General features: G+C 47.3%; 7 protein-coding genes across 7 annotated transcripts; 2 read left to right on the forward strand and 5 right to left on the reverse strand.

Annotated features, from left to right (window-relative positions):
- Positions 1-4,362: 4,362 nt before the first annotated feature.
- On the reverse strand, positions 4,363-5,825 carry F9C07_1530858 (pyridoxal phosphate-dependent transferase). The gene has a single exon (XM_041285862.2). The coding sequence runs from the start codon at positions 5,741-5,743 to the stop codon at positions 4,424-4,426; it is 1,320 nt and encodes a 439-aa protein (XP_041146177.1). The 5' UTR covers positions 5,744-5,825; the 3' UTR covers positions 4,363-4,423.
- Positions 5,826-6,227: 402 nt separating this feature from the next.
- F9C07_2106479 (Zn(II)2Cys6 transcription factor) lies at positions 6,228-8,203 on the forward strand (the record flags this gene model as incomplete). The annotated part of the gene is made up of 3 exons (XM_041291936.2): positions 6,228-6,796; positions 6,860-7,297; positions 7,354-8,203. 3 exons carry the CDS (start codon positions 6,228-6,230, stop codon positions 8,201-8,203), a joined length of 1,857 nt encoding a protein of 618 aa, XP_041146178.2.
- A 391-nt stretch (positions 8,204-8,594) lies between these two features.
- F9C07_3909 (mitochondrial matrix Mmp37) lies at positions 8,595-9,707 on the forward strand (the record flags this gene model as incomplete). The annotated part of the gene is made up of 1 exon (XM_071511152.1): positions 8,595-9,707. One exon carries the CDS (start codon positions 8,595-8,597, stop codon positions 9,705-9,707), a length of 1,113 nt encoding a protein of 370 aa, XP_071366431.1.
- A 1,760-nt stretch (positions 9,708-11,467) lies between these two features.
- On the reverse strand, positions 11,468-14,070 carry F9C07_1530817 (uncharacterized protein). Its single transcript, XM_041291941.2, has 6 exons — positions 13,539-14,070; positions 13,432-13,454; positions 12,887-13,380; positions 12,462-12,836; positions 12,193-12,412; positions 11,468-12,137 (listed from the first exon to the last, which is right to left on the reverse strand). The coding sequence occupies exons 1-6, from the start codon at positions 13,812-13,814 to the stop codon at positions 11,504-11,506; spliced, it is 2,022 nt and encodes a 673-aa protein (XP_041146179.1). The 5' UTR covers positions 13,815-14,070; the 3' UTR covers positions 11,468-11,503.
- Positions 14,071-14,154: 84 nt separating this feature from the next.
- Positions 14,155-18,689, reverse strand: F9C07_3911 (putative cation transporting ATPase; the record flags this gene model as incomplete). The annotated part of the gene is made up of 5 exons (XM_071511154.1): positions 14,155-14,786; positions 14,838-14,974; positions 15,028-18,325; positions 18,377-18,422; positions 18,644-18,689. 5 exons carry the CDS (start codon positions 18,687-18,689, stop codon positions 14,327-14,329), a joined length of 3,987 nt encoding a protein of 1,328 aa, XP_071366432.1. The 3' UTR covers positions 14,155-14,326.
- Positions 18,690-18,836: 147 nt separating this feature from the next.
- F9C07_2106483 (uncharacterized protein) lies at positions 18,837-20,206 on the reverse strand (the record flags this gene model as incomplete). The annotated part of the gene is made up of 5 exons (XM_071509009.1): positions 18,837-19,219; positions 19,282-19,346; positions 19,415-19,806; positions 19,874-19,978; positions 20,054-20,206. 5 exons carry the CDS (start codon positions 20,204-20,206, stop codon positions 18,837-18,839), a joined length of 1,098 nt encoding a protein of 365 aa, XP_071366433.1.
- A 3,936-nt stretch (positions 20,207-24,142) lies between these two features.
- F9C07_3913 (putative glycolipid transfer protein HET-C2) lies at positions 24,143-24,992 on the reverse strand (the record flags this gene model as incomplete). Its single annotated transcript, XM_041291942.1, has 4 exons — positions 24,143-24,461; positions 24,583-24,701; positions 24,755-24,813; positions 24,869-24,992. 4 exons carry the CDS (start codon positions 24,990-24,992, stop codon positions 24,143-24,145), a joined length of 621 nt encoding a protein of 206 aa, XP_041146181.1.
- Positions 24,993-25,004: the final 12 nt, after the last annotated feature.

Below are 25,004 nucleotides of genomic sequence, written 5' to 3' on the forward strand. Positions count from 1 at the left end.
ATTTTTCCTTTGTTTCAGTTTTTCGTCTTTTTGTTTGTTTCTTTTGCAAATTAGAATTTGGAATTGTAATAAAGGATCCGAGTCTGCATGGTGGTTCGGGATCCACTTCATTGGAGATCGTTGGGTGTCTTAGTGAGAAACCCAGATCACTAGCTTGAGATCTTTCATCTCTTCCTCTTTTCTCATTTGTTTCTTTTTTGTGTCGAACGCTAGGGCTCGGTAGCCGATTCGCTCCTTTTTGCCGAGCCGCCAATTCTCTGCTGGTCTCCTGATGAGAAGAGCAGATCCTACTTTAGTTCAAATCATAGTCGCGGAGACTCTCCGTAGTCGGGAGCAGGATCTCACCTCGATTTGGAATCCCCATGTCGGTGAAGATCGTGAATCCTTCGCTTTGGATCGCCGTACGCAAGGGATGCGTTGACAGCTGTCATTGATAAGAGCTATCAATTTTTTCCAATTCCCAGGCAGCCAAAAAGGCAACGGCGTTACCGGCCTGTATTACAATTTACTAGCCGTCAAATCGGACAATTACCCGGAGGCTTGATTGAGATCTTGACCGTCTTCCCCTTCCCTTTAGGTCATGGCAAGGGTTACCGTCAAGATACCCTACAGCAAGACAGGTAATCATCTGTATCACAAATCGGAACCAATTTAGTTTAATTTAATTGCCAACTGGGGACTATGCTGCAAACTCAAGCATCTATGCGTAGAAGATATCCTGGAGCCTACTTGTCAGGCTTCTATTTACCATCATTGACATCTGGCCCTTGCATTAGCTTGCCCGGAATGGCTGTTGCTCTCGGTTACTTTCATGGCTTGAGATGTGTGAGGTTATGCAATATGTTTGTTCCGATATAAATAATGAGGCTGGTTGCTGTGACAGATATACCCCGGACATACGTAGTATACGTATACGTATCATGATTGACGATCGCACTGCTCGGTATTTGTTTGTTGAGACGTACGTAGCTGTCATTGCTGCATTGTGGGGTTCCCATGTCTCGACTCTCGCTACTATATTAGTTGCTTTTGTCATACAATTGCTCAACGTGATATCACATCGCTTGCTTTATAGATTGATCTCATCTGCGCACGGACTGCAAGGAGCCCTGTGCCGTCTCGAGTTCATTCCGTTGGCGCCAATAAACAGGGAATTTATTAGAAACTAGATCAGTGATGTATCTTGATCTGGAAATATGTTTGCGGATGTGATTCCGGACGAATCGGGTGGTTTCTTGCGAGATTGGTGGGATGCGTTCCATCGATTGGCTGATCTTTGGTGGCGTCTTTCTACTGGGGGCGCAGACTGATTTTCTTAGAGGAGCTGACCACTGGGTTTCCGGTAGTCGGATTGGGAACCATGAACTGGAGGGATTTACTACTGATAGACATGGCCAAGGGGGTGCATACTTGACACAAATGCCGAGACATGACCCTCTGTGGTGAAATGGGATTTACATACCAGTTTTAAACTCATAACTCAGTAGACACATACTTTCGGGAGAACATGGCCTCAAGGTTACCACCAAAGCTGTCGATGTCTATTCTTTATAGCTCACTCTATTGATGCTTGACTTTCTTGGAATTCGAAGCTATGAAGAATATATCCGATGTGTACCACCGCTCTGGACATGGTGTATCTGATCTTTCTGTCCCGTTCGCTAGTGAAGTATTATCAACGTACCCAATATTACGGTTGACACTGTGCTCAGGACTCAGGTACACAGTTAGAAATTATGGACACATCTGTATGTTTTCCTTAGTGTCTCGGGTATGATGTATTGTTTGCGAATTATCATTGACAAATTCCTTGTAGAAACATGCATTTGTATATCTTCTAGGCAGCAAAGCAACTAAGTTTCCTTGGTGATGCTACCTACAGGTTATTTAGTAGTTAGATATTCTCTATTTGTCTCGCTTTTTTCCCTCATATCCCAGGCCGCTTTATCATTCATCCATGATCGTAGAATGTAGAAGCGGTGGTATTGATATAGAAACCCACCAGATAATATGGGCACGTCCATTTTAAACTAAAACCAAAGTATATAAGCAGAACTGTCACCGTGAAATAGAGTATATACCGCATAAAGCCTTCCACACATTGCTAAGAATCTACCTATCTAACAGCCGGCTGCCAGTAGGCATGGCTGCTTATATTCTCCCATCCTCGACCTTCCATGCCATGATAGCAACCCAGAGACCATTTTTACTAGATAATGAAGCATCTCAAGCCCTAAAGCACAGACCTAGAGGAATTCTGTATACCCTACTACGCTACTCTACCCGTTTCAACTCCTCCGAGACATAGAAATAGCTCTAGATTTGAGCGGTATTTTCACGTGACCTCCAATTAAACGAATTACAGCCGGGCTCATAACCCGGAGGTACGATTATCCTTCATCATAACCAATCACAATCCGATTCCTAACGAACAATAGGTCCCTGGATCGAAACCAGGACATGCTAGGTTTCACTTTTTGCTGCCCTAGATAGGACTGTAGGGCTTTTAGGGAAGCTTATTTTTGATATCTATGTTACCTGTGACCGATACTATGTCTACAAGGCAAATTTGGCTAGGTTACAGGTAGAGTTGTTGGTTATTCTGGTTTTTGATAAAGATGGTTGCTGCATGAGGTTGATTGAAGTCAAGGGCAGAACATGGTCACATGACCATCAGCAAAACTACAGGAAGATCAGACGGTTTGAACCTCATTTATCATTGGTTTATTGCCGTGATTATCATCATGATGGTTATCACTATCAATTAGATTTATAATTCCATTACACAGTTCATCTCTGAGTATGTGACTGGAGCGTGACACTAGTACACAAGAACATTATTGTTTCTCTTGAGAGCCACGAAGTCTTGAATGTACACCCGGGTGTAGGGATATCTTTGCCCAGTCTGTGATAACAGAAATCGGAAATACTGCGAGTCAAGGCTTTATAAGTCACAGGCTCTATCTAGAAATGATACTGGATACCGTTGATATGATCAATAGCTTTGTTAAACTCATGATTGATACTATAGGGATTTACTATGTATAGTATGCATGCGGCCCTTACTCGGTAAGCTACTACATAGACACTATCTATGACTAAATAAATTTGTATGGGTAACCTATATAGGAACCATTATACTGAAGAATCTACTCCCGAATGGAATTGTCATATCACAGCTAAGCTCATACCCGGAGGCACGATTTGATTTGTCTTTCTCCAGCTAGTCAGAGTCAAAGTTCTAACAAACAATAGGTCCCTGGATCGAAACCAGAACATACTATCTTTTTTCCCCTACTATGTTCGCGTGCTTAGACATTTCCATCACAAGAAACCAGCCTCATTGAACGCCAACGTCGTTGGAAATTTTAGCTCTCATCCAAGAAATATCCCTCCAGCACATGAACTAGAGAATTCATTTGAATACATTTCGAGCCCATAGTCCAAGCAACTGTGAGATTGTAAATCTGAAGGAACCGCATACTATTTCATGTATTTCACCCTCGTGGGACGCCTTTACTGTTGTATTTGTTGGTTCAAAGTATCTTATGATATTCATCGACTGTCCTTTTTTCTGCCGCGCTTGCTGGCCCGGGACTCGACGCTTGAAGAGAAGGTTTTGATAATACTGTCTTAGTATAGCGTTGGCAGAGTTTTTTATATCATCAAACGTGTCTTTTGCACATTCTGCCCATACGAATTGTTAAATCGTCTGAAAACATTTCGAAATGAGTTGCTTCTGGATGGGTGCACGGTCGACAGGCCCAATATTCTGGAGCTGGAGTGGCCCCCCAACTACGCTCGCGGTAAAGTTGTTTCTGGCCCTTGCAGGCCCTTCATTATGAGTTCGAATTTGCTCACAGAGGTCTACTGCCTGTCCAATGTATAAAAAAACCTTGTAGGTTGCGCTGTTGCCAGAGGATATGGAGATGGGGATGGGAATAGTGGGTTGAAGGAAGATGTTTGATTCAACTATCTGGTAGACAAAGAAGGCCTTCACCTTTATATAGCTGTGTCAGGCGGCTAAGAGAGCTGATCAGCTGACAGGAGGAGTGGCAGCGATGGCTTTAATATTCACTTTACCAAGTTCTAACTTAGCTTTTATTTACCCTTCACTTATCCTTTACTTATCACTTATTTAAGAGAGTCACTCACAATCAAAATCTGGACCAAGGCTTGCCCCCAGCTTTAAGGCATTTATTATTGCATGAATCATATAAGATATCATGATCTCAACTTTACAGCCTTGCAGCCATCAACTGAAGAGAAAAACAGATTGTTTATAGGGCAAATTAAATGAGAGAATGTGATAAATGACACCGCAGAATCATATATACCTTGGTACCACAATTTCTAAACATTAGACAAAACCGCCATAAAATGACAAACCCCAACCTAGATGTTGACGACTCAAATTCCAAACCTAATTCCTCTTCTCGTTCAAAACATAACCAAACGCCTCATCTAGAATCCTAAGACCCTCTTCAATCTCCTCTGCGGTAACGGTAACAGGCGGAGCCAAACGAAACACGCCTCCCATACCTGGGAGATTTACAACATTGCACGAGAGACCACACGCCATAGCCCGATCAGAAACTAACTGTCCGAGGTCTGGCCCAGGGGCCTTGGTTTCAGCATCAGAGATAATCTCGATACCCTGCAAGAGACCCCGACCACGGACATCACCAATACACCAATACTTCTCTTGCAGCTTAAGGAGACCGTCGCGCAATTGCGCACCACGCTCCGCAGCTCGCTGGCAGATGTTATCCCTCTCGACGATCTCGAGGACCTTACTGCCCACTGCAGCGGTAAGTGGGTCGTTAAGATGGGTGGTGAGCCATAGGAAGCCGGCTTCGGTGCACCCACGTTCGATTTCAGCGGTTGTACTGACCGATGCAAGAGGCAAACCACATCCAAGAGTTTTCGACAACGCAAGGATATCGGGTACAATTCCGTCTTGCTCAAAAGCGAACATCTGACCAGTTCGACCTACACCGGTTTGAGCTTCATCCATAATGATCAGCATACCGCGCTTCTTGCATTCCAAGCTCATGCGTTGCAGATATCCCTGGGGAAGCTCGAGAATACCGCCTGTGGAGAGAATAGGCTCCATGATAAACGCAGCTAGGGAGCCAACACTCTGACGGTCAATCATTGACCAGCCAAAGTCCATCTCTGCCTCCCAGTCGTACGATCCATCGGGCTTACGGAAAGGCGAGCGATAAGTATATGGCGCAGGAAAGGCAAGCTGGCCCGGCATGCAGGGGCCTCCGCTTTTACGACCGGCTGAGTAGGTCGCGGAGCCCGACCCCTGAGTCAATCCGTGGTAGCTTGCGGCGAAAGCGACGATTTCAAATTTGCCAGTATAGCATTTGGCGATCTTGATGGCTGCTTCTATGGACTCAGACCCCGTGTTTAAAAAGAAGGACTTCTCTAGGGGCGCTGGAAGGAAACGGGCTAGGCGTTCAGCGAGCTCGACGACAGGGTAGGTAATCATGTTGCTCAAGAGGTGGTCAAGCTCTGCGACATACTTCTGGACTACCTCGACGATCTCCGGATGAGAATGTCCCAGGAGAGAGCTCATTTGGCCGGAGGTGAAGTCCAGGATCTGTCTGTTGTTGACATCGTAAAGTCTGGTGCCTTGGGCCTTTTGCATAATAGCCGGGGAGTAGGGGACACCCGTTCTCATTAGGTATTTGTCTGCCCTGGAAAAGAATGCGGTTGTATCTGTGGAGGCCATGGTGTATGCTGATACGATTCTGACTTAGGGCCTAGAAGAAGGAGAACTAAAGAAAGCAAAGTATTGGAAGTTGTTTGAGATAAGCAACAGGGGAAACTTGATATGAATATTAATGTTCCATTTTCATAGTTATATACCAACTGTGAGCACCACAGCGGGGTGCTCTACAGTATACTCTGGAGTTGGCCGCGGATGGTGTGAGTGTACCTTATCACCAATAGTGGTGGAGTTGGCCGCGGGGTTTGCCGCGGAACCACAGATATCTTTCTCCCCACTTGTATTGTTATGCTTTCCATCTTCGCCTCCCGGTGCCAAAAGGAAAAGAAGTACGTACTCAATCGAGATGGAGAGAGATTCCGGTGTTTGCCATGATGGAGACAGCGCTGAAGCCAGGCCATATCGGTCTCACCTGTATCCTGCCTGCCTACCTTGCAAAAAGCGCAAGTCCCGCTGCAGGACAACAGACTCGTCGGGAAAATGTATCATGTGCCGGGCTCATGGTACAGATTGTACCTATCCTCGGCCAGGAAATAACTCCCAACGAGGGTCCGTAGCTTCGCCGCGGAAGTTGACGCCCAAGTCACGACAGGCACCGAGAACGGCAGCACAACCGAAGAAGAGCCAACAGGCATTTACTCATCCGGTAGACGCAGTTAGCCCCTCAAGAGATTTTGCCCCGCGAACAACCAGCAGGCCCGCAGCGATCCTAGAGACACAATCGTGCCCTCCCTCTCATGAACATTTTACCCGAGAGGCGTTTCCTAATCTGGTGGGCATTGTTACCGAGGTCGGCGACAATAGCTCGCATATAGTCAGTCCTGTAGTTGCTGAAGATAACGATGTCCTTGAGAGCTACCTCTCTACCGTTCCGGATGCTCGGCGGAGGTCGATAATTCGGACAGATCCGAACTCGAGACGGCCTGTGAGACCAGTGCTGTTCAACACCGTACCCAGGCGGCCATTAGGAGTTTCTGCGACTCAGTCACTTCCCGCTACCAAGTGCGAGTTCATCGAGAAATACCTAGAGCCAGAGGTCAATGACATTGTGGACCTGTGAGTAGTCAACTTGACTCCCAATTGTTCAGGACCGGCTGATTGCTTCAATGTAATATATAGGTTCTTTCACCATGCCAACATATGCTTTCCTATATTCGATGAAATGTCCTTTCGGCATGTCTATTCCACACATAAAGAGAATATTTCGCCGGCTCTCCTATGCAATCTATATGCCAACGCTCTGATCTACTGGGACAATTCCCCTAGTTTGCGGTCCGGTCGCTATCCTGATATCCGCTTTATTTGGAACCAAGCGAACGAAGCTCTCCATTCAGAGCTATTCCTGTCCCCTGGGATATCGACGGTCATGGCGATCATTCTGAATGTTTGCGGAAGGCCAAGTACCTCCATGTTCGGCAACGGGGGGATGGTTGGGACTGCAGTCGCCCTGTCCAATGCTCTAGGCTTAAACCGTGACCCTTCCAATTGGAATATTCGTCCAATGGAGAAAAGTTTTCGGATTCGCATCTGGTGGCTGGTTATCATACATGACCGTTGGTACTAAGCATCTGTATCTATACATTCGTCTTGCACGCGCTAATACATCCACTCAGGTGCAGCTTGGCTTACGGGACCCCCCTCCAGATCCACCGTGCGCAATACGACGTGCCCTATCCGACCATGGAAGACCTTTGTTCCCCCAATGCTTCTCACTCCCAAATAGCAGCTGCCCTGGTCTTCCTCTCTTTGATCACACTGACTGATGTGTTGAGTACTTATCTTCAACACGTATACAAGGTCTCCGAGAGCACCGCGTATCCGCCAGAAATGTCTTCTGTAGACCTCGAGCGGCTTCTCACAGATTGGGAAGAATCTTTGAGCGGTGATGTCCGTCGCATCGCCCTCCGAGGCACTCATTTAAATGCCCCAGGGGCGGCAAATTTCCGACTAGCCTACCTAGCGGTCAAGCTTTTGCTCAGACGCATCCAGCTCGACCTCGACGCGGACAACATAAAAGCTGATGATGACACCACCTCTCCATTTTATACACAAGCACAAAGAGCGGCGGAGGAAATCGTTCATCTGGTAAGGGAGCTGGATGAGCCACATCTTCGTGGTTTCTGGATCCCTGTACATGCCTTCTCTTTGACCTCCGCGACCACCTTTTTGCTTCGAAGTGGTCTTCGCAGAAGGAATGCACACTCCAATGCTCCCCTCAAACTTGCTGAAGACATGATCAGTACACTCCGAACACATCGCGACCGCTTTTCTTGGGATCTTGCAGATAACTGTTTGACAACATGCAGCGATCTGGTCGAGAAATTGAGTTCTGCCGAAGCTGGGAACGATTCCTTGTCTGCTGATCCGGCTTTTCAAGACATTGATTTTTATAACTCTTCTTTCCTGGATGAACTGCTTATGGGATTCCCAGGACTTGCAGATACGATTGAGACGCCTGCATAGCTAAACGTTTCAATAGTTAGGTTCTATCAGGTTAATGTATTTTGATTGATGGCTGATGAACTTCGGCGTTATCCTGTATAGATTTCCTTGGTCTTCCTGCCATATTATTTGTGCACTGCGTGCACTGTTCATGGTCATACACGGCTTATTCGGCATGCCGAAATAACGAGAGTAATGTAGTTTATAGAAAACCTACTTAGTATGGTTAGTATTGAGTACTACGTAGCTAGATATAGTGTCACCTGATTTAGCATAGTCCAAGTTATCAAAAGTACTTTTGCCTTTTTCTTCCTACGAGTAACAAAACCTTCAACTAACCCTAACAACATACCCAATCCAGGACCGTCAGATAAACAAAAATCGCCAGCGACAAAACCCAAGATATCTCCAAATGCCACCCAACCCTGAATTCAAACATGCCCTACAACAAATAACCCAACAATTCCGCGCCCCTATCAGCTACAGCATCGCCTACGGCTCCGGCGTCTTCCCCCAAACCACTAACAAGACCAGCTCCAATCCCCAACTCCACCCAAGCCCACCCCCAGCAATATCACAGGCCCAAAAAGCCCACCCCAAAATGATCGACTTCATCTTCGGGATCTCACACGCCCATACCTGGCACACCATTAACCTCCAACAACACCCTCACCACTACCCACCCCTCCTCCGCTCACTAGGCCCGCGCGCCATATCCAAATGCCAGGAGAACTTCGGCGCAGGAGTCTACTTCCACCCCTTCATCACCGTCAATGGAATATTAATCAAGTACGGTGTCGTGAACCTGGAGACGCTACGCCGGGATCTCGTAGACTGGAACACGCTTTATCTTGCGGGCCGGATGCAGAAACCCGTTATGGTTTTGCAAGATAATGCGGCTATTCGGGATGCAGGACGTGCGAATCTGGTTTCTGCGTTGAGGGCGGCACTCTTGTTGCTTCCTGGGAGGTTTACTGAGTGGGAGCTTTATGCGACGTTAGCGGGGTTGTCGTATATGGGGGATCCGAGGATGGTGGTTGGGGGCGATGATCCTGGGAAGGTTGAGAGCATTGTTGGGGGTCAGATTGGAGCGTTTCGGGAGTTGTATGGGGGCTTGATTGGGGGGCTAGAGAATGTGAGCTTGAATCTTGGTTGTGTTGGTGGGATAGAGCAGGATATGGATCCTGTTGTGCGCGGCGATATGGTGAGGTTGTTGCCTGAGTCTTTGCGGACTAGGCTTTATTGGAGATATGAAGCGAAATTGAGCGTTTCTCCGGGGCGGTTTGATCGGATTTGGGGGGAGATGGGTAAATGTGTTCGCCATTCTGAGGATGGTTTGTTTGAGCGGAGGATTGCTGGAGATGGTGGTCTGGGGAGTGAGATTAGGAAAACGATCGAAGAGACAGTTCGATGGCCAAGTTTCACTCAAAGTGTAAAAAGTGCTGTCACCGCTGGGGTCTCGCGGAGTTGGAGGTATGCGATGGAGAAGAGACGGAAGGCTGCGCTGGGGAGGAGCAGAGATTAAAGATTAAGTTATAGATGGTGTAAGTTATTTGTATGTATAAGTCGATATCTAGCATATCTCGACTCCGTGTAAGTCAATCTTGCTTGGATAAGCGCCAAATGAGGCTAGTAATGTTTTTAAGAACTCAATTTGGTTTTGGTGAATGGAGCCTCTATCTTGACCAGAAGATATCCCAGACTGAGCTGTAAGCCCAACCATGTAACCGGAAGTAGAACTAGATGGTAGATCACTAAGGCCCTAAATCAGTAATCATATACATGGTAAAGCCAAGAAAAATATAAGATTGTACTTATTCCCATGACATTGTGCCGTTATCTTCACTGTGTGTTGTCGTCAGCAACACTGTTATATTGCATGGACTAGACTACAGTCCACAACAGATAGTAAGCCAATTAACACTATTCACCAATCAATGAGTATTAATAAGGGCTGTTCTCTCTTTTTACCCTTTACAGGCATGATTGTTTTCTGTTCTAGAAGCCACTATGGCATAAGGAACATTTCCCAACCTTATATAGTAGCGCTCTAAGGATACCTAGTACAGACCCTCCCCTTTCCTCATAGAATACATGCAACTGTTTAGTGAATCCATATTGCCACTAGTGAGGGAGCCTATTTCAACTTACACAGCCTAAGTATATATCAAATATACCAAAAGAGCATCTTTCAGATAACCCGAGTCATTATAAATTCCTAAGAGCTCAGCATTTATACTTAATATAAGAGCATTCCAGGCCCTCCAGCTAAGAGACAATAGTAGTCTCAAAGTCAGTTCACATGTCAGGGAGCATTACAGCTACATTATATAAAAATTGTCTACAAGACATGCTACGCAAACTAGTCCCATATACATGATTCAGTAGCGACGATTGCAACGTTCCCGGGCCAGCCCTACCTCTCGGCTACCACGGAAACTAGACTAGCAAGCCCGGACACTAAAAAGAAAGCCGCCTAGGGCCCGGAAATGAGGTTATAACAGAGATACAAGGGGCAAAAAGGAAACCTAGCATGTCCATCCAAGGTCCTCCGGGTTATGAGCCCGGCTGTTATATGTTAGTTTATACACTCTATATCTGATAGATCACGTGGTTTCGTACCGCTCATCTTCTGAGCTAACATGCTCTGATTAGTGGGAATTGGCTCTTAATATCATATCTAAAGGAGGTTGTTGTAGATCTGTATAGGGCTTGAAGTGAGCACGGGATCCCGGGACGATGAATTTATGTCCGTTAATTGATTTTGCCTCTTCTGTCCGCCGGAGTACGGTTCACTTTTGGCATTGAACTGATTCTAAAATGACCACCGGACAAAGGGCTGCTCGTTACACGTAGACTTGAAAAAGACCGTGCTACTTGCATAACTCAGTCACCAAAAAGACATCGATGCACAAGGATCAAATTGATTTCTCGACAGAGAATGCCATTATAAGGGCACGTTCTGTGCTGAGCAGTTCCGGTTCTGTATTTCAAGGCTACGATAGAGGTGCAGGTTGGCGAATAGCAATGTGTAGACTTCATGTGGTATTTGATATATTTATCATATGTAACACATAGAACAATTGACAGACCAAGCCAAGTGGGCTATGGTCACATACTTGAAGCAACGGCAAACAAACCTATCGTAAAGGCCACTAAGGGGAAGTCCGAGACACAAAACGCCCAATGCTATGCAAAATTATCGATGCCAAAACGCCGCTTCAACCACAATGCGACCAAAACTCATTAGGTTTTATTGCTACGCAGACAAGAAGAGGATGTAAGCCGTAACCAACGTAAGTCGATTTCTGTAAACCGCTATCAGTCCGTTGACGGATTGCTGGTATAGACACTCTCAAAGTCTAGCCTCTCCAGCATCCCATTCACACGGTCAATTTCACGGGAGAGATCCTCCACGTTCATTGCTAGACTGCTGACCTCGTCGAACTTGCGACGTCGGTTCGCATCGGCAATCATTTCAGAGACGAAGAATTTCTGTTCCTCAAGAACAATAAGCCGCTCACGTAGCGACTTTTCTTCTGCTTCTAGTGCGGAAATAGCGCTGCTTGTGTCGCTGGCCAGGCTGCTGTTACTAACACTTGCAGCCACGCTATTATACTTAAGATTTGACAAGGCAGAGCCTTGTCGTCGATGACCACTCGTCGAACCATTGCTAGGGCTGGGCGAGCTGGTAGGAGAGCTTGGTAGTCGACCGTTGGGTGTCGAATGTTTGAGAACTTTGGGCAGCGATTTCAGAGGAAGCATATGAAGATGAAGGAAGTTGCTGGCCTGCTGATATATAGCTTTCTGGAGACGTTGCTGCGCTGAAGATTCTGCAGGCAAGTCGCGTATGCGTCGAGCGGCGACATCATACTGGGCGAAGGAATCAATAAGTCGCTTGCGGATTTTGGAAGCTTCGGCTATTTGAGCGGACGACGGGGGTCGCCTGGGGTCTCTGGTGTACGTGATTAGGAGACAAACAGCATATCTATGGGTAGCATATCACATACTGTAAAGCCGTTAATAGCTTTTGAAATTTAGGCTGAAGGATTCGAATGCCCCTCTCAAACTGTACCAGATTCTCATAAGCCCTTAAGTCTGGGGGTTTCCGCATGAGGTCGGCTTCGAAGTCTCGACGATCAAATAATGTTGCTCTGCACTCTTTACAGAGCCTGACATCAATGTTCATTATGTCCATATTACTGGACTTTTCTGTAGATGCCTTCGATACTACACGTTATCAGTGGAGGCGGTTTTAGCCAGTAAGTGAGAGACTTACAAGGGGTGATGCTCAGAGGTACTTCCGTAGAACACCCGGTTGTTGGGTCACCGCAGACAACTCGCCCGCAAGTTCTGCAATGATGTCTTCGAAAAGTATAGCTGGTAAAGTCCTGCTGGCAAAATGGGCATCTCAAGACACTTGAGTCGTCCTGCCAGCTGACGACTGTTTGCTCAAGGGCCTTTCGTTGGTCATTCTGCCAGGCTATGGACCAGATCTTACTGGTGTTCGATTGGATCTGCTCCACGGGCAAGCTAGCCAATAGCTGGGTGAGTCTTGTCAAACGCTTCTCTAGCCGGGATACCTCTAAGAAAGCCTTGTCGACTGTCTGCTTTCTCGCGGATTTGAAATCATCCGTCAGGTCCCTTACTAGGCCTGTAATTATTAGCAATTATGGTGCGACGCACACGTGGGATCCGGTTTACCATTGTGATCATTATACCCCTCCCTAGACTTATAACACGTTTCGCAAACCCTACACCATAAACCTCTTACCGGTTCATGTTGCGCCGACCTCGATAACTTCATCTGGTACATGGTGTGTTCTTCGCAAAATAGCTTCCCGCATTTCCGACAGTTGACACATCCATTGGTGGCATTGAGTCGCTTCCCGCACGACGGTTCCAGACAAACATCGTATAGGCCTCGCGCTTGCCAATGATCCTTTGTTATGATATCGTCAGGATCAAGTGGTTTCGGTTGTTCAGGGGCAGGCGCTTGGATGGGTCCAGAAGGACGACTGGGGCCGGCGAAGGTTTGCAGATTGTCATTCGACTCGAAAACATCTAACCCCTTTAATTTCTGATTCAAGACGGCAAGAGGTTGGAACCGTCTCGCTTTCTCCATCTGCGTTTTGAACCAATCCTTGACTTCATCCTGCCGTTCATCTTCCAAGTTCTGATGTACGTCATCGAGATGTCTGCGACTGTATCAATGGGGAGCGGGATAGAATTCGTGGAGGGATTAATACCTATTCAATTGTAACAATGTTACCTGTACGGTCGTCAGTAAGTCGCCTCGCGCTGGGAATAGATGTGAAGACGATGGACAAAGGGGTCCAGGGGCAAGTAAACATACCATCTCCTCACTGCAGATTGGACAAGCCAGTTGAGCTCCGGCAGCTGCCGGAGCGGCAGGAATCGAGGTACCGACATTATCGAGAGAGATGCGAGAGGTAAGATCTTGTGTTTCGGAGGAGAATTGGGAGGCCGAGGCCTGAGAGCTGAGGGAAACGCTGCTGGCGGTCGGTGATAAGAGCCTCGGTTTGGGTTGCGGAGACGGGGTTGAAGCCGATGGGGAAAGAGCGTTCGCGCTGCCTAGGATACGACCTCCACCCAGCGTCCTCCGGGACATATTGGCTCAGATTAGTAGAGCATGGGAGGAAAATTCCGCGGAAAGCGGCAGATAAGGCGATCCGGGCGGGAAGGTAGAAGAAGGGAAGAGTAAAGGGAATAGTGGGACAACCAGCCGTGCATGCAGCGCAGCTGTGATGTTTCAGTTCTGGATCGAGGCGGAGCTTTGGGGATGCGAGTAAAGTAGCACGTAAGGCAGCTGATCCTGGCTGATGAGGGGCGCGGATCCCCTATGATGCCTGAGGCAGAAACATCCATGGCACTTGTACTTGTACTGTACTGTACCAAGACTTGGACTTGGCCTGAATTATCAACAGTACACCATTTGCACAGTAGAATGTGATCTCGAACCTTAATTGACTATACTTATCTAACACTTGTATTGTATAGAACAACTTTACGGCATGATACTCTCTCATACACGCCAAAAGCATAGACTTCTATCCGCTCACAGCAACAGTAGTATATCTAAACACCATACCCCCTAAAAAGATCTAGAGAAGATTAATTAATTTAAACTTTCCTCTGCGCTTCTTGCGCAGACAGCTTCTCCAGCTCCTCCTTGGCTTTACGAGCGGTTTCCCGCTTGAGCTGGTCCGGACGGCGCACGGCGATGTCCTTCGGGCGGAAATCACTGAACAGCGTCTTCAGTACATTCTCAATAATCCAGCAACCGGCGTAGTCGAAGATCATCAGGACAGTCAACGTGACCTTGAACTCTGTGCTGAACGGGACGAGGCGCAGCTTTTCGTTGAGCTCGGGAATGAACTCAGTAGCGCAAGAGAAGGCCATAGCCGATGCTCCCACCAAACCCCAGTACATGGCCTTGTTCTCGCGGATAGACTCTCTGAAAGGACGGCCTTGGTAGTTGATAGAGAAGGTAGAGATCTGTTGGATGAGTTGAAGCAGGTAAATGGCGCTGTTGAGTAGGGATGGCTCGAACTCTCCCTCCAAGTCGATGTCGGATTTCCTCCTAGGGAATGTCAGTAAAATACCCTGGCATAGTTTAAACAAAGAGACGTACGGTTCAATTGAATAGACGTAGTTCGACAGATAGATCAGAGTCACAATGTGGATCGCAAACTGCCCAAGCACCGAGCCAATGATATATACATTGAAAATGTTAGGCTGAGGGCGTTCTTTGGACAAACCTTCCACGGACTAGAATATCAAGTTAGCATCGTATTGAACATGCCACTTACGTGATGTCTTACCTTTGCGCGTGAAATTGAAAGGAAGCAGACACTCATCACCATGCCGCTGATGGTCACCTGACCGTCACCGAACTTAATTCCATCGAGGTAGATAACGCTCAGACTGTAGGCACTGATCAAGCAATTCAGAGCAAGGATTTTGTACATCTGGATAGTTGCAACGAGTGTACAACGGCCTTGACGAATGATATTGGGAATGGCGATAACATTGGCCAACTTGCTAGTGAAAGGCGCAGCAACCGATGCGTCTCCCAATTTGATGGTGGGAGGTTCGTTTTCATCCAATTCCTGTTCCATCATGGAGCTGGTAAGCTTGTCTGCCAATCCAGCCGCCGCGGCAGAAGCCTGCTGCTGGCGCTGCTGCTGAGGAGTCAAATTAGCATTGGACTGTTGGAGTGCCTGCGCACCAGGCGATGTAATAGTGGGAATGCCGTCTCCTTGGTTTGGCGCGTTTGCTACAGCAGCCGATCCTCTCTTCGCCGCTTCCCTTTCCATGGCTTTCTGATAGTGCGGGTTGCCGGGACCAGGAGGATACAGGTGGGCAATTTGCAAAGGTACAGGCGGCGATGGCTGGTTGAAACGCTGCATCATGGCGACCTGTTTCTCGTAAATTTCCTTCATCTTTGTTGTCCGGTAGTGCTCAGCAATCTTGGTAAGATCTTCAGGGGATCCATTCAGAAGCGCAACGCCAACATGTGCTTGCTTCAGAGCTCCAACATCATTGGTGCCGTCACCACACATCAGAGTAGTATAACCAGCATCCTTAAGGCCGAGAAGAATGTCCTCCTTCTGCTTCGGTGAAACGCGAGCATATACCCATGTGTGACGCAGGAGCTCCGAGAAGGCTTTCTGACCTTTGAACTTTGCCAAAGCGTAGCCGGTGATACAGATGTCTTTTGTCTTCAAAATCTCAGGATCCAAGTTCTCAGTAGGATCCACATCACGGTTGAACTTGTCATCGATACTCCGCCAGACCAATCTTGTTCCCGAGTTGTCGTGTTCGGGGGCGTCGAGAATCAGGACTTCACGATCTACGATCTCAACTTGACGCGCAACGTGAACAGCGGTCAATGGATTATCGCCAGTAATCATAACCACGCGGTGGCTGCTCTCGTTCAACATGCGCACGGCATTGATGGCATCTTCCTTCAAAGGGCATTGCAAGACAAGGAAACCGGCGAAGATCAGTTCGGATTCTACTTCCTCACGAGTATAGTTGTTGATGCGTCCCTGGGACAATTCGGCCTCATGAGAAAGATACTTGTAGGCGAGAGCAAGAACACGGGCACCATTACGAGTGAAGTACTTGAATGTCTCTTCATAGTTGGGGGGGGTATTCACAAGCATGGAACTGATAGTTTCCGGAGCACCTTTGACGGCCACGAGGGTTGATTTGGTCTTCTTGGATGATTTTCGATCATTAGTGATAACCGTTGCGATTGTACTCTGACGCTTCAGAGCCGAGGAGAACTGGAATCGCCTCTTGACCTGAACTGACTCGGGGGAACGGGAAGGATCGGCTGCCGATGCATTCTTGGGGGTCAAAGTATCGTTCCTGCCCAAGGTCCAACCGAGCCACTGTAAAGTAGCTTTTTCCATTGGATCACCAACGACTTCGCCTTCATCCAGTTTGACGAGAGCGTGAGCGCTCGCAAGGACAAGAGTTGTGTCAACTGCGATGTTGCCGCCCTTGGCAAGCCCGGTATGAGCGCCATCCTTTTCGACCTTCGCGCCTTCATGACCCAAAGTAAGACCCGCAATACCATCGACGACGAGATCTTCTCCGGTCAATGTACCAGTTTTATCGAAGCAAGCGACATCAACACGTCCCGCGAAGGGAATCCGGAAAGGCTCGGTGCAGAAGATAGCAAACTTGCTCAGAGCAGCAAGACTTGTATTGACAGCAAGGCTGAGTTCCATGGGAAGCTCAGGAGGAACGACGCTTGTGACGATAAGGACGCAATCAAGAAGCAACTTCGATCTCTTGCGGTCCTTTGCGACACCTTCTTGCCATACATACCATGAAGCGGCGATGGCAAAAATGAGAAGGAACAGAATGAAAAGCAAAGCTTCCACATTGTTGGCCGAGACGCGCTCTGTCGAGTAGATCATAGTACGTACGAGGCTACCTTGACTTGTTTCAAAGCCAGTCTTCACCACGATACCGATGGCACCATTGTCAGGGGGAGAAGGAACCTTCGATGTGCTCTTCTCCGATTCCTCCAAGTTAGAGTTCGGATGAGTGATCTGCAGAACCTTAGTACCACCATGAACAAAGGCATTCTTGTCTAGACCATCTGGTTCGATCAAATCGTCTCCAGGTCTAAGTTGGATAGACTCCTTCAGAAGTGGAGTACTCTCTCCAGAGAGCATAGCCTCGTTGACGATAGCACTGCCTTCGACCAGAAGAATATCACAGGCCACTCCGCTATCTTCCTTAGTCCGACTCACTGACATCAGATCGCCGGGCAGAAGCTTGTCACTAGTGATCTCCTGCCACTTCTTCTCACGGTACACCCACACATCGTAGGGTTTGATATTCATTCCTCGAAATTCACTAAGAGTCCTTTGGCGCTGCCACACCACGGTGCTCTCGAATGCAACAAGCATGAAGAGTGTGAACAGGGAGTAGTACCAATATTCATCCAGCATCCACAATCCGACGCAGAAGATCTGGAAGACGAAGAAAGGTGCTACAGCATGCTCCTGGAAAAGCTCAATGAACCCTGGAACAGGAATGTCAAACTTGTTGTCCCCATAGTGGTGCTGGATGCGCTCTACTTCGGCCTTGGACGTTAATCCCTGATTCTCTTGGAAAACCTTGATGGCGGGCTTGGGTTCGGCATCAAGGACGTATGATAGGGGTCCAAAGCACCGGCGTTCCGGATAATACAAGAACCGACGCTTCTGGAACAAAAACGAGAGTGTAATCTTTCCACCCATGGAATCGCGTATCAAAGGACATATTTCGGCGGATCCGGCGTTGGCCTCGGGGATCACTTTGATGAGCTGTGCCGAATCGATCGACTTGGTACTGGTTGCCGTGAACAACGTTTGGATATTGATATTCCATTTCGTCATCAACCAAAGGAGCGATTGAGCCGTGATAATCGATGCAAGCCAGACAAAGGTCCATTCTTGGCCCTGAATATATGTATCATAGCGCTCAGGAGAGAGGTAGACGGAGAAGAACGCAGGCCAGACGATTAGAAACGGCCAGACATAAGTGTGAAGCTGGACAGGAAGTGGGTTATGGAACGACGCATATTTGATCTGCGGATCATCTACGAGTTTTGCCCTATACGCAGGTCAGTCCTGTAATTGCACGCGACAAGAGAACGTAACTAACATGGTGAGTACTCGAATGACCACGACCCGGGTCAAACGACGCGAGGCTAGAAGATGAGACGGAAAATTCAGTAAACCATAGGAAAAAGAGAAGAAAGGCTACTGATCCCTGCTGTTGGATTCGAAAGTAAAAGGCCGTCAAGAAACGCCGCAAAGAAGCCACCTCGACACTATAATTTTCCTTCCGGAGGTTTCGCCGCTTAACTCTCGAGGTCCGTCGTGGCGCGTCTTCGATTGGCTGACGCCACGTGCCACGTACGGAACTGACATTTTCCAATCCGATGCAAGTAGCAAATCACTTTGAACTGATCCATTGCAGCAACAGTCTCCTTGATATACTAACTTTTCTATTCCTAATTTTGATAAATTTTTCAAGCAAGTTGAAGTTTTGATTTCTTTTTTGATTTCATTTTTTTGGTCTCAACTCTAGTAAATTCGTGTCGTGAATTATAATTAATAATTTACATCTCATCGGATGATACATAGAATGATTTGTGCACATTGACACCGTTCATAGGATGCTGCTTAGGATTCAGGTCCTCCTGGCTGCTGTTCCCACTGTGTTGTGTCTGGACTGTGGTGACAATCGCATGAGAGTCTTCGGGATCGAGATCAGGTCTCCAGTACCTTGTCGCTGCCGCACGATCATTCTTAGATTGCCCCGTCCCGTTGCCGTTCATGCTTGACAGAGGGACGCTACCGGTCGTTCTTTTTACACTATGGGTGGCACCATAGCTAGTTCCCCGGAACCATCGGAAGAGTGGGCGTAGAGTGACGAGACTTCCTGCAGTTATACCAAGGCCAGCTTCAACATTTGACCAGATTGAAATGTCGGTTGTTGCATCTAAGTATGTGTTAGCCAGGAGAGTCTACCGGTTCAGCGCAAGGATGCCAGCGAGGACTCACAGAGGAATTCTGTGTCCTTATAGTGGTGAAGATAAGGAATACGGACTATAACGGCAGCACTCGCACTAAACACCAGACAATTAGCAATCGAACCAAAGGCAAACGGATGCACATGTGGAAATCTTAGACTTACATGCAACCCAAGCTCAAAATACCAGCCAAAGCAGCCTTTGTCTTCGTGTTCATTTGCAGGTTCCACACCAGGGCGATGGGCAACAGACCCAGGATAAAGTCGCAGACCGTGGCGAAGACGCTGTAAACGTAGGCGATATCAATAAGGTGGTCCACATTCATACAAGTTCCAGAAGCCCCCGGCCTCATCCGCTGCCAGAAATACTGCACCGGTTGGCATTGCAATGTCAACATGAACCAAAACACAAGGCCCACGACAGTCGAGACGCCAATAACGACCCAGAGGAGTATCGTATGGAGTTTAGCGACCGTGAGGCGAAGAAGTGCCAGTGCGATAGAAATCTTAGCAATCACACATGTGAAGACATAGCTTGTCTGGCCGAGCCACCACCACTATATCGAGAGCGTAAGTCAAAGAATGCGCAGGATTTCAATCTGGGATCGCTCAGGGTCCACGCACAAACAACGCGGCTTCAATATGTTGAGGCTCAAGGTCTATCAACTTTCGACCTATACCATAAACCGCCCCTGTTATACCGCATAATGCGAACAATATATTCAATGCCTGCGATTGAATCATAACATGATTAGTTTACTTGCAACAATGCCTAGTACGGCTACCGGTAAGCCAACCACATACCATTGCGAACACCATGAAAATATCATCCCACCCGAAGGCTTTTACCAACCTCAGCCGGACAAAACATCGTAGACAGACGGAGATGAAGGAAATTCCCAGAAAAACGATGGTGACGACAAAGATTTGTTCGCTGCGGCCCTTAAATTCTACCATCGTGAAGCAAAAGCTTGATTAGATCAAGCAGGATGCATAATCTAGAAAGCCAAGGACATCTCCAAGGAGGAGCGGAAAAAGATAACCACAAAATCAGAGGTAATTCAAGACATCATCTATCCAACTGCGGGATATCCAAGCATTATAGGGGGGGGGGCACAAAACTGGGACTCTGCGCTAAAAAAGTACGCTTGACAATTACACTTTTACAGTCGCAGTGGCAAGCATGCGACTCCAGGGAGTTAGTTGCATCGAAAGTGCCGACTGGAACCAACTCCAGGTGCCACTTCGTTGGGTGTGTGGGGATAGTGCCATTGCCATTTTCGTTTTATGTGGCTCGAACAGCAGCATGCCGTAGAGTAGAACTTTAAACGTGCCTTATAGCCGGACTTTACAGGACGCTATTGGGAAGCGAGCTTCCTAAACAAGGGCATGTGCGCAATTGCAAGGATGACCTCGGCTGGTCTATTGTCTACTAGTTCTTATTTTTGTTGCCCCAAGGCGCAGGGGTCACGATGCATGGTGTAGTATGTATGTATAACCTTGTACAATGTCAAGACTTCAAGTGAGGAGAAGAAGCTACTCCGTAGAGTTCTTCTGTCTCGGACAAGATTTATGGGCGTCGACCACGGTACTAGAGTGGATTTCTGCCTGTGACGGTTCATGGTTCCGACGAAGGGATCAAGTGGAGAGGCGAGGACACGGACGGGTTGGAATTACCTAACATCGAAGGTGAAGCGGTTCATCAGTGGAGGCAAACACGGACTTGTGCGGAGCCATAGCCATCATAATGTCCGCTCCGGCCCGATAATGTAACATGTTCGCCGGCAATCTCAAGGACCTCGTTCTACCTTGATCGAAATATTAATGCTCATCAAATCTCAATTCTGAATGGAATATCAAGAGGCTTTGGCATCAGACAATGTACGCGCCTGCAAAAAATCCCTAGAAAATATGAACGGACCGTGCTATAACAATCACATGGGTTACCATTGGCCATGAAGAAATCTAAGTTATTGGCAGAAATTACCTAAGTAGCCCATCTGCCAAGCGAGGCTAATTCGTAGAGCCACCAAATTCTTTTCCCTTTTAACTCTTTTCCTTTTCTTTTTTCGCCTGGATAGATAAGCTATGCACATTCCAGACCGTGCTACAGGGCAGAGTGGGTGAGCAATCCATGGTTCACGATCCTAGCCCGCTTGCTATAATTGTAATGATATTCAATTAATATACCGCCTAACGAGTCATAGGTTTGGTCGAAAACGTCAGGAACATTTAACTTATGGAGCAGTTAAGTTAAATACCCTTTTACATTCTGAAGGATCATCATCACATGTGTATGCCCAGTCGTCTCTTTCTGGAGATCGAATACGAGAATGAAACTCTGCTGTGCGTGGTACCCTAGCATCAAGTGCTGATCGAAGATCCGGATGAAAAAACAGGCTCCGTACGGAGTAATTGATCCCATCTTAAGATCGACATGTTAGAATTCACGACTCGAAGTACTATGTTGGTCGAAGCGACGGCTACTAAGGTTCTTCCATCATTTGGATCAGCACACCGAAGACCAACTATGAACCGCTAACTACCCCTTTTCAGCCTCCAGCGTGTCTATCACCATCGCTAAGTAGTGCGTGAGGATCGCTAGTTTCTAGACTATTCTCTAATCCTTGTTTTTCTCTCCAGGATATCCGGTCTGATTTTCCATGAATATAGAGCTAACTGTCTCACTCAATACCTTGTATGCACATACACTTGCATTGTGCTACCCACAACGGCCTGGCGACTCACATGTTGACTAATCCCTAAAAAGCTACAACCGCGGCGATATGTTACATTCAAAGTAACCTCGTAGTGGGAGTTCAACCAAATTGGGCGTTAGCGGCTTAGCCCTAAGTTAGTAGGGTCTGGATCCCACCCCACAGTAGTGGCATCCGGGAATCCACAGTAATTTATCTGCTTTGCCGATGGAATATGTTTAGCACGTTCTTCACCTGTGTCATTGTCACATTGCCCTTTGCTGTGCATAACAAGATTAAATCAGGGCAGAAGCGTGATGCTGCAAGTTCATTGACCCTCTTTCATTCTACCACTTGCGCATACACATATATATACTATATGCGGAGATATACATACCTACTTTAATAATAAGCAGGGCCTCCACTGAGTGCAGACACAAGCTATGATAATTCTCCTCCCCGAAGACATCCTCTGGAGAAGCACGATCTAGATACTAGTGCCATGCCAAGCAAGACTACTATTCGCTCCATTGGCGAGCGGCCTCTTAGTGGCCCGTTTCGAAACTGCAGCGATTTGTCTCATTAAGCAAGTACCTTCGTCAGGCGTGCACTGCATATCAATTTTGCTATTTTGGGAATTGTTAGTGCAAATCCACTACCGGAAGCGGCTTCTGCCTTCCCCTTTTTCCTTAGCTTCTCCCACCGTTTCCACGCCGTTCAACTGCCGCAGCGGGGAATGTTGATTTAGGTACATTTTTCCGCGGTAAATGTGCCCCTTAACGAGTAGAACAGCATTGCTTGTTGACGGCTGCTATGTTGATCGAATCCTGGTATGGTGATCTAAACCCGATCCGTAGCTAATACCGTCATTTAGATTCGACTATCGCGAGAGTCTAACCTTACATTGAAGAGAAGAGCCGTCTTTCGGTATTCAATTCGGCAACAAGTCCGGAGTACATGCGCTTGAACCTTGAAGGCGAGCTTAGCTTCTCTTTGACAGTCCACCTTGGCTGTGAATGTTTCAGGCTACCTCACTCTGACGCAGGCATTGTGTCACGATCTTGTTTGACATGCATAAGGCTGGAGTCCTCTCTGTGGATATTCTCATTTGAAGGTGCACGGGTGTCACCTCTGTGGGATATTTTTAGTTCTAAGTAACAAAGCCATTGTTTATATGAAACCGACCTCCAGTGACTGCTATCGCACCTACTGTAAACTTTATCTCAAAGAGATAAGAATTTCTTATCCAACTTTCTTCCAGCTGAACCTTCTCAGCTATATAACTCTTCAAATCATACCCTCGAGAGCAGTCATCTGTCAAAGCATAGCTGAGGCCATTATATATTGCATCTTTTTTCAGCGTGTTGGCTGTCACTGCCTTGGCGGTCAGTGCTCGACAACGCATGGCCGTCAGCATCGCCGAGAACGGGGTTGTCAACTCCATATATCTAGATTCTACTGGATCCTCTTTGGAAGACCCACAATATTGCACCACTATCAACTTTTGCCCCTCTTCTAAACGCTTAACTTTGGTCAATGACTGTCACTATCCTGCTGAACTACTAGTAGACACATGATAAAGCTCGTTATTCCCGTGACTACTATGGTGTTCCACATAACGACTGTCGGCCATGCTCCAAGAACTAATTGGAATGCGGGGACTAGACACGAGATCGAGCTATTTAGCTGTATAAAGCTACCCCATGGATGATGTAGAAGGTAAGCAGTGAGAGGTGGTGGGGGGACTTGAATACTATTATTAACGAAGTTCCTATTTGCTAGTTACGAATGTCATTGATCAAAGATAACGCCAGTATCCAGGTACTCCTTGCAAATTTAAAGTGCGTACATATCGTCGTACCTTAAACGGACCTGCAGCGCATATTCTAGGACTAATGCATGACATAATCGTAAGACACAAGCCGTCTGACTAGATCTGCCAAGTCACAATGGTGACCAAGAAAGTCAAAGGTAGGCCAGCACAGCAACATAATATGTAGTATTCTATAATAACTTAAGATGATAGGATGAGCCCTTTCGTAAAGCAACTGTGTCCTGAATAGAGGTCCTGCTCGCTTCTGAAATCAGGTATGCATAGTCACCTATATACATGTTTGGAGCATCATGCGATTGAAATTTATGCACTAGAAATGGGTTGTAGATGAACGGAAAACAGTGTCTGTGGCCATCTTTAGATTTACCACTTGGCATCGGGCTGCTCCTGGAACTTCTGAAGAATGGAAACGATTTTCTCCAGAGCCTTCACCTCGCGGGTCAACTGCTCTTGGATCTTCGCTTCGGTCTCGGCGGAGACATCGTCGGTACTAGAGGCGAGGGACTTGTAGAAGTTCTTGTTATTAGGAGCAGCACCTACGGCCACACTGAAGACCTTTTTCACAATGAAATTGTGGTGCTTGCTGAGGGTAACACCGTAGGCTTCACGGAAGGAGCTGGCAAGCTCCTCACCGGTCTTGTCGACGTGGCGGCGGAGGGCTTGGGCAGTGAAGTCAAGGCCCCTGTTTAAATTCAAGTGGTTAGCCAATTATACAATTACAACCACACCATATACTCGAAACACCCATAAGTGGAGACGTTTCGACCCCTGACAAAGGGGTGAGGGCAACAATTAGTTCATACCTAACAAGCCAGAGTAGACCTTCAGAGGCGGTGTGCTTCTTGGTCTTCAGTTCGTTCACTGAAAGAGACTGAACAGTCTCAGACTCAGCAGGGGCAGCCAGCTGCCGGTCTCTGAGTTTCTATACCGAAATTAGATATTCATGCAGTTGAACGTGGGGTAAAATTTCCGGACCTTGACATTTCCAAGTAGGTCGTTCTTGACGGGAGTGAAAGCCACGGAGCCGAGCACATCTAAGTATTGTCAGGACTGAACGGATTCAATGGTCAAGTCAGCTCAATCTCGTACCGAACAAAGTAGTGAGGGATTCGGAGGCTTCGAGGAACTCGGTGGTAGAAATGGAGTTGTCTGCGCCAACGGGAACATCGGCGAAGGACCTCTTAAGGCCATCAAACCAGGTCTTGGAAGCCATTTTGAATTGTAA

This window comes from Aspergillus flavus, chromosome 4, assembly GCF_009017415.1.
Source record: "Aspergillus flavus chromosome 4, complete sequence".
NCBI lineage: Eukaryota > Fungi > Ascomycota > Eurotiomycetes > Eurotiales > Aspergillaceae > Aspergillus > Aspergillus flavus.

What these genes read in the sequence shown, in the direction of transcription:
- F9C07_1530817 (XM_041291941.2), bottom strand. Translation starts at nt 13,814, where the DNA reads ATGTCCCGGAGGACGCTGGGTGGAGGTCGTATCCTAGGCAGCGCGAAC. An exon ending in ACCTCTGAGCATCACCCCTT is followed by an intron (nt 12,413 to 12,461) that starts GTAAGTCTCTCA and finishes GATAACGTGTAG; the next exon opens with TATCGAAGGCATCTACAGAA. An exon ending in AAGCTATTAACGGCTTTACA is followed by an intron (nt 12,138 to 12,192) that starts GTATGTGATATG and finishes CACGTACACCAG; the next exon opens with AGACCCCAGGCGACCCCCGT.
- F9C07_1530858 (XM_041285862.2), bottom strand. Translation starts at nt 5,743, where the DNA reads ATGGCCTCCACAGATACAACCGCATTCTTTTCCAGGGCAGACAAATAC.